At 33.4% G+C, this 8,544-nt stretch overlaps 1 protein-coding gene across 7 annotated transcripts in view; it reads left to right on the forward strand.

Moving 5' to 3' along the window:
- Positions 1 to 7,735, forward strand: part of LOC143228768 (fat-like cadherin-related tumor suppressor homolog) — a 218,393-nt gene extending 210,658 nt beyond the window's left edge. For 5 of the 7 annotated variants that reach the window (XM_076460098.1, XM_076460097.1, XM_076460100.1 and 2 more), the window contains 2 exons: positions 2,100 to 2,138; positions 4,000 to 7,735. In XM_076460098.1, coding sequence (XP_076316213.1) covers positions 2,100 to 2,138; positions 4,000 to 4,694 — 734 coding nt within the window. In that variant the 3' untranslated portion in view covers positions 4,695 to 7,735. Of the gene's footprint in view, positions 1 to 720; positions 796 to 2,099; positions 2,139 to 3,999 lie in introns of all 7 variants that reach the window. The other 2 variants (XM_076460102.1, XM_076460101.1) reach the window with 2 other exon arrangements.
- The last annotated feature ends 809 nt before the right edge of the window (positions 7,736 to 8,544 follow it).

The raw sequence follows: 8,544 nt of genomic DNA on the forward strand, positions 1-8,544 counted from the left end.
AGAAGGGCATGAGAGTGCTGCTGTAACCAACAGTGTTACGGATCCAGAAATAGCTTTGAAATATGTAAATAAAAATGTCAGTGGAGTCCATCTGGACCCCACTAGTAATTTTAGAATCATTCTGTCATAATTTCATTTTCCTGGAATACCAGGTAATACATCTTTTATCATTCTAGTTAGGCTAAAAAATATTTTAATGTGAGTTATTGTGTTAACTATAATACTTTATTAAAGACAACAAACTATAGACAATAACTAATTTTGGCTGTGGATATAGGGCTTAAAGTCCTAATTCAATATAAACCGTCTAGTATTTGATGTACTGGTGTACCAAGATTCAACTAGAATGTGGTGTAAGGCTTAAAATTTTAGCATAATATAGTTTTACATGTCAGGGTTAACATTTCTGTGTTGTACAACCTAGCTAGGACTCATTCTAATTTATATTATTTTGCATCAAATCCCAGAATGGTACACTGTACTTGTCTTAATTTAGCATGGATAATATAATTATTTGGGTGTGATATAACATGAAAAATACTATAAATTTAATGTAGTTAGAATGTGACTTGTTTATTATGATCGAGGATGGTACGAGTTTTGGGTAAACAAAAACTTGAAAAATTTGTAGTTACACTAGTATAATAATAATTATCTACCAATGTAGTAAAAGATTCAAACTTTAAGTTGTTTTAGCTTGTATTATATATTGAATTTCAGTTGAACAAGTGGGACAAAGTCCTCATCAGTCTTCAGTCACGCCACTCCCTCCCCCACGTCTTTGTCCGTAGCGGGGTAAGCATTTCCTACCCCTGTCTTGTGGGGTAGACAAAACCAGTTTGGCCCCAGACAGCTGACTAACAGAATGTTTCTCTTAGGGAACCTTGTTAGCTTTGCAGTTGCAAATGGTGTATGAATTAATTTATGTAAAAAAAAACCTGAAAAATGCCCACCCTCTAAAGATAAGAAAAGTAGTGTTGTTGCCAAGGCTGAGGTTATTCTGTACAGCTTAGCATGAGTTTGCTGTGGTTTTCTTAACTATGTAATGCTTGAATTTTTTGTTTGTTTTTGGGGGAGAATGAACAGACTTACTCGAACTAGTAGTAGTGTAAGATTTATTTTGCATTTGAGTTGTTATTGTGATATTTTGAATGTCTGTTGAAGTAAGAATTATTCTTCTGTTATAAGACACTTCACAGAACTTATACAGTTTCAGAATTGCTAACAGGTTTCCATACATTTTTTCTAACATACCAGCCTTTGTGAACTAGTTGTAATTATGACTTTGTTTTTTTCAGTATTTTAAGCAATATAAAAACCAATATAATGCCAGATCTGTTTCTCATGACCTCTTTATGGTTTGACAGTATTTGAATAAAAGTTAATTACATACAAGTTATAAAATAAGGTACATAGTACAATGGCATACCTATTAAAGTGTCTTTTGAATTCCTGTTTTTAACTAGTAAGTTAAAAAAGAGTGAAGACACCAGAACGTCTGAATCCATCTTTGTTCTTGATTATATCTGAATAGCAGAATTAAACGAAGCACAAACTTCCACAAGACCTTTTGTGCTCGATGTTGTTTTTTATTATTAGCACACTGTATGTAAATCACGGCTTTGAATACAAGTTAATTACGTTAATTATCACATAAATACGACCCTGATGTGAGTGATGTCAATGTTTTTCAACTTTTTTTTTGAAATTTGTGAATTCAGTATTTAAAAAACAAAATCAGTACGTTTGTTGCATTATTACCAAGCTTGCTCATAAGGATATGAACTTTCAATTTTCTTAAGTGTTTCCATGGCATCGACTCGAAATGTTAATGTATTTATAAATGGAAAACTTCTGCAAGATTTACTGAAAATGCTACATTAAATTAATTAGTTGTTACATTATCAGTAGCTCTTAGGTAAAGGATCTCCTTTGAAGACAAAATCTACATTTTTGTTCTGTTTTTCTTGGTTTATTCTGAAGCTGCATCTAATTATATAATTTCTTGGACCTGGTGGTGGTTTTATTACTCTCCTGTTTAGTTATTTTACTGTTTGAAGTAGGTTTTGGACTACTAACTATAGTTCTGTTCCCTCCAGACCGTCCAGGGGAGAAGAGAGGCAAGGATCCCAAAGAAGGTAGAGGTTTTCCAAAAAAGCTTTTTCAGTATGGACGACTTTGCGTTAAAATTAATTCTTTAACCTAGACTTCACAGCAAAGCACAGCTGCATGAATGTGTAGAGTCTAGCAATGTTTTCTTCCTCTGTTGAATTATGAATATTTTTCTTCCCTATCAGACTCGATCTTTTATCTTTCATCGCTGATAACTTGGCACCAACCTCACTCTTTCACTAACATCTTAAATATTAACAAATAAAGTGTATATATGTGTTATATGTATAGTTTGTTCTTTCTCTGTAATGGTGTCTTTGAACAAGATACCCTAAGCACTAAATGTTTAATGGCTGCAAGTATAAAGGAAGCTCACTTTTGTATTTGATACAACAAAAACAACTCGCAAAAACATGCGATGTTTTATGACAAACAGTTATTTGCACTTTTGTCAACTGTTAAATGAGCTTTGGAATACTGTTCACAAATCTCAAAATGAAATTAGTTTCAATTCAAGACAAACGTTATTCAAAAGTTACAAAGATAAACAGTAGTTTCTGAACAAAGCATGAATTATCCAAAAGTTATAAAGATATGTCTTTGTTTTTCAACACTTGTTTCCCAAACTGTAATTTACACCAATCTTTCAAATGATCATAAGCAACTCTAACCTTTTATGTTTTGTTATTTTCCAAACTTCCAAACGTTCATTAGTATTTTTGAATATCATAAACTATTGAGTCATTGTGACTAATAAAGACAGATTTTTATCCATGCAGTGGTAGATTTGGGCAGAGTAGCTAGCCACCCTCCCTACATCAGCCATTGCTGTGACATACATTTATGATATTTCTGTTTAATAACAATTTGATAACACACATTTTAGGTTTCATCTCATTATTTCAAGTGATATTACATTAATAAAATCAGTTGACCAACGAGATGAAAAATGGTGAATATTTCATTAAATGAAAATCCTGTCTTAGGATTTTTCTGTTTTCAGTGACTAAACTTTTGCTACTGTTCAATTTAAACAAAGAACTTTTGAAATGTGGCACTTTTACAAACTGTGTGAACAGTAGCTCTTAAGCAGTTGCAGTAGCCAGATTTCTTTAGCTTGTAGGGCTTAAGCCTAATTAGCTGCAATGTTCTGCATGTTTTTGCACCTTGTGTTACACAGTTTTGTCATGTCTTTAACTTTAATTATTATTTTAGTAGTTCAGTTGCAATATTAAATGAATAGTTTTGTAATATTTTTGGAAGCTATAAATGGAATTTGTTAACTTTAGTAAGCAGTATTATAATTTCAACTTTTTTATGATTTAAAAAGAGAGGACAAGTTCAATTGCTTTGTTTTTGATGCTTTAGAAAAAGTTTAATTTGCTTAATTTTTTTTTCTAATGACATTCAGTTTTATTCTGTTTCATGTAGAGAAACTATAAAATTCAAAATGGATTATGATCTCCAAGTATTCAATATTTTGCAAGATTTCTGTTCTCAGAATGAAGAGTAATCATTCATGGACTTGAAATTGTAGTGACTCACAACTTTTCTTAAAATTTTACCCAAGCGTTTTGGTAGACACTAGTTGATTATTCAGTTAGGAACACTGTACTGATCTGGACAGAAAACACAACCTTATAGTTTGTTTAATAGAATACAACTCCATTTGACTAGATTTGAGGAGAGAGGGCACTGTGTTCAAGTCCTGTTTAAGGAATGTTTAATTTTCATTCTGATTTCTTTGTGTTGTATAATATTCTTGGCATTTTGTTGAACCACTAAACATACTAATTGTTTGGTGTGAACTCAGTATGTAATATATTTTGGTTGGTTATTTATTCAATATCACTTCATAGATTATTCACTTTCTTTGCTGTTCTTCAGGATACCATTGGGACTGCTCTGATTGGGCTAATGCTCAGAAACCACTTGACAACATCACAGAGATCTCTATGAATGAGGTACCAGATTCATCTAGTGTACAAAGTGCAGATACCAACAGCCAGAATAGTCAGATAGAATTACTCCCTAGTGAAAACAAAAACCAGTTTCTTAGGCTGCCAGATGTAGATGAGAGTGTAGACTTAGACATTCCCATCTCTGACATTATGGGTGATTCAGAAGGTAACGATAGCCAAGGGGACGATGGTCATCTTCAAGCCATTCTAGGACTAAGTGATATGGAGTTTGTTGATGGAGAAGATGGGTCACCTTCCTCGCCATTTAAATATAATTGCCATCCTAACCAGTATTTGCCAGTCCATGAGCATCTTTGGAGTCATCCCGGTAGTCACAGGCTGACTTCTGGTAACCAATCCGAGGATGATGTCCTATCTTACGGGTTCCCACCACAAGGAGGTAGAGGATTCATGGTTGACGGAGTAAGAGATCTTCCTCGAAACTCTGGACTGGACTATTTGTCGATGTCAGTAGAAGGCTACACATCCACCAATGCTTCTTGCTCTGATATTTCTGCTAATGTGTGTGAAATAGAAGATAGTGAAGTTAACAGTGATGTAGAGATTGACTTTAGCAACAAGCAGTTATCAGGAAACCGCTGTATTGGAACTGTGATCTAGTGTTAAATACTTGTTCCCCTGTTGATTGTTTGTCGTTTTTGGGCGTCCTTGTCTTTTTTTGTGAATGTTTGTGTCAAATGCCAATTCTCTAAGATTTAAACAGTTTCTAAATCAGGAATGGGAAAGAAAGTGTAAAAGAAAAAAAAATTGTTACATCTCCATTTCTGTTATTTGAAAGACCTTAGAAAAAAGAACATACTGTGCCAAATGAATGTTGTTTCGGTTACATTGGGTAATTCTGTCTCCAGTATCATGAGTCATCCCATTGAGAACTTGTTAAATTATAGCATTTGTGCTTGTGATCTTTTAAAACAAAAGAAATATTTGCTTCGAAGAGGAAAAGCTTCTCATGCAGTAAAGTTTTTATAGTGTTCACTGCTTAAGTCGGAATATTCCATAAATAATAATAAATTTAAAATGAAATGGAACATTTGGTTTTGATAATTCTGAAAGCACATGAGGCATGTTAGTAGTACCATGAAAAACAGCTGAGGCTGGCAGTTGTTAAATATGATTTGACTTCATATTAAAATGGTGAAAAGTATCCAACCTGTTACAAATGGAAAGTACCTGACAAATTGAGGTTTGAATTCTGAGTTTGTATGAAAAAAACGCTTAGTTTGTGTGTGTGCATTTTTTGTTTTTTTGATAAAACATTTATAGCAGGATACAATTAAACTTCAAAACATTATGAAACTTGCATCTTGCTTGGTTCAGTTCTTTTAATTGAAATGGATGGCTGAATGGAGGAAAATTTTTATAAGTGTTATTCAGGACTTTATCATGTTTTCTCTGCAATGCTCTATAGTTTGTGACCAAAATTTTCTTCAGGTTGAGTTAAAACTGACTGGTTGTATTTTATAATAACCCCTTTGGATAAAATTCGTAAATTAACAATAGACCCCCTTTTAGTAACGGCAGAGCATCTAGGAATGGTTAAGTAACCACAACTGGTTGCATAAAAAATCCATACAACATAAAATAATTAGCAACATAAACATTAAACCATATTGTGTTAATAGAAACACAATCATGTTGTCACCTGTTGGTGAGTTTATAACCATATTACCATTGAGTGCTAACACAGACATGTAACCAAGTAGGTAGTCAGTGGATGTTATATACGTAACACGTTTACTAATGTAACAAACGTTACCAGTCTAGTTCTAAGTGTTGACAAGACTTTAATGGCTAAATCATGTTGAACTTAATATTGCACGAAAGAAAATTCTTAGAAGAATTCCTCCCCAACAACCCAAATGCAAGTAAAGTCGAGCTTAGTGCCCCCTGTCTTCAGTGTTAGCAACTAAGTTTTTTTTTATAAGAACGGCGATTATTTATTTTACCTATTTATAAAAAAAAAACATGCAGGTAAGGTAGCCCGTATTCATAGGTTGTGTTGGTGACACGTGATTCTTGTCTGTAACGGTTTTGAACCTTTTTTTTTGCAGAGGTTCGTTTTTGTTTTCACTTTAACGGTTGTGTAATTAATTTTAATATTGTTGTGATGAATTTTGATAGAAGCAGTAATTTTTTGTTAGCTAATTTTAAATGAAAACTTGTTTTAACGTAATGAAGAATTCCAAGGCCCCAGTGTTTATTCAAAATTCCTTTTTCGTGGTACTTGAGAAAATGTCTTCTAGTTTTAAAAGTTAACAGTTGGAATAACAATAAGTTCGTGTCTCTTCACAACATTCTAGTCTCTACCAGCTCATGGGTGAATCTAGTAGTATCTTCCAAGTCAATAAAGGCCTAGGGTTTAATAATAATAAACTTAAATGAACATTAACAATGTAAAATGAATGTTTCCAATTATTTCAAATATTATAAAATAAATACTGTGTATTATATTGATAACATTAATTAGATATGTGCTTAAAGCTGTGGACAAGCTTTCCCATCCATTGTTTCCGTGAGCGCTCCCTTCCTGTACAAGAAATATTGAAGTTGCTACTTACAGTATTTAGGCATGAACATCGTGTTACTTGTTTAAAGATTCATCCGTCCCGAAGGTACAAGGAAGGGGGATTTTATTGCTTATTATCCTATGTTAAAACAACAACACAACGCAGGAATATAAACCCTTAAATCATAGGAAATATAAAATTATTACTGTGTTTAACATGTTATCTTTCTACCTCAAGCCTTTCTTGTGTAAGTTACAGCGAAATGTGTCGCTCGTTCGTAAAATGAAGAAGGGATTGGCACTAATTGTTACGTCACAGGACGTATACTATCATAATAAAGGGGTGGACGGTAGTTGTCATTTTTCAGGAAGTACGGGAAGATACTGTTAAATCAAAGATGGTGGACAATTGGTTTCAGCCTTGCTGGAGGAACCTATTAAGGAAGTTTAACATGATATTTTAACGAAGTTTTTAATATTAAAATAAATGCACTGGACACGCCAACGCCCGTTTCGTTATTTATATTTTTATAAAGGCGGGTAAAAATGTTTTTATGTGTTTTATATTTTCACCTGAATTTTGAGTAAGATTTAACACTTCCGTACCTAAACAATTTTCATTTGTTTGTTTTTTGCCTAACGCAGTACGTAGAATATAATTTTTTAAGGCACAACAAAGATAGGACAACTCTAGCTTAATACGTAATAGTTTTGTGATTTTTTATTATTATTAAATGATTTCTCTTTATATATATATATATATATATATTTATAATTTATTAGTAGAATTCTGTGAAATATTTTGTGAGTGTTGTATTTAAACAGGTAATAGACTGTTAACAAAATCTTTTGACTGTTTATGAATTTGTGCAAAGTATTATTTTACGTTGATGAAGTTAAACTACTCTGGGAAGCTCATCTGTGGTGCTATTTCTACTGTCCGCGTTTGATCATTTTGCCTTCCATAAACGAAACTGTTCGAATAATAGTGATTTCTCAAACAGGAAAGGAACTGCCAGTTTTAAAGCCATGTGTATGTAAGAATATTGCGTTAAGCTGCCCATGTATTAATGAGGTGTGTAAAAAAATGTGTAAATAAATAGGGTTAATACGAATAAAGTCTTTTATAAACGAATTTCTTTGTTCTGTAATAAACACGTAAAAAATTCTTATACCAGTTCTTGTTTTCTTTGTTTTGAATTTCGCGGAAAGTTACTCGAGGGCTATCTACCCTTGTCGTCCTTAATTTATCAGTGATAGACCAGAGGGAAGACAGCTCAGCTAGTCAACACTACCCACCTCCACTTTTTGGGCTACTCTTTTACCAATGAATAGTGGGATTGGTCAAAACATTATAAATCTCCCACGACAGTATGATAGAGTATGTTCGGTGAAGGGATTTGAACCTGCAGATAACCAGTCGACAGTTCTTTTGTGTCTTTTTTTCTGTTTGTAGATTTTGTTATTTCACTTTAGCGAAAAATTGACCTCGACCAAGAAGGTCACCGACTCATAAGTTAAATAAAAGTCCATAAACAGCGCCCCTTAAATTATTAAACGTTTCACTCAAGTTTCAAAACTTTATAAAAGTATAAACATTATTTTCAGTATTTCAACTTCAACATCTTGTCACCCATTATTTAATAGTGACTGTTGCAAACATTAAAAGGCCCCGGCATGGCCTGGTGTAACGGTTAAGGCGTTCGACTCGTAATTCGAGGGTCGTAGGCTCGAATCCCCTTTGCACCAAACATGCTCGCCCTTTAAGCCATGAGGACGTTATAATGTTATGGTTAATCCCACTATTCGTTGGCAAAAGAGTGGCCCAAGAGTTGGCGGTGGGTGGTGATGATAGCTGCCTTTCCTCTAATCTTACACTGCTAAATTTGGGATGGCTAGCGCAAGTAGCATTGCGCGAAATTCAAAAGGCGATAATAATATTTT

This window comes from Tachypleus tridentatus, chromosome 10 (assembly GCF_004210375.1).
Source record: "Tachypleus tridentatus isolate NWPU-2018 chromosome 10, ASM421037v1, whole genome shotgun sequence".
Lineage (NCBI taxonomy): Eukaryota > Metazoa > Arthropoda > Merostomata > Xiphosura > Limulidae > Tachypleus > Tachypleus tridentatus.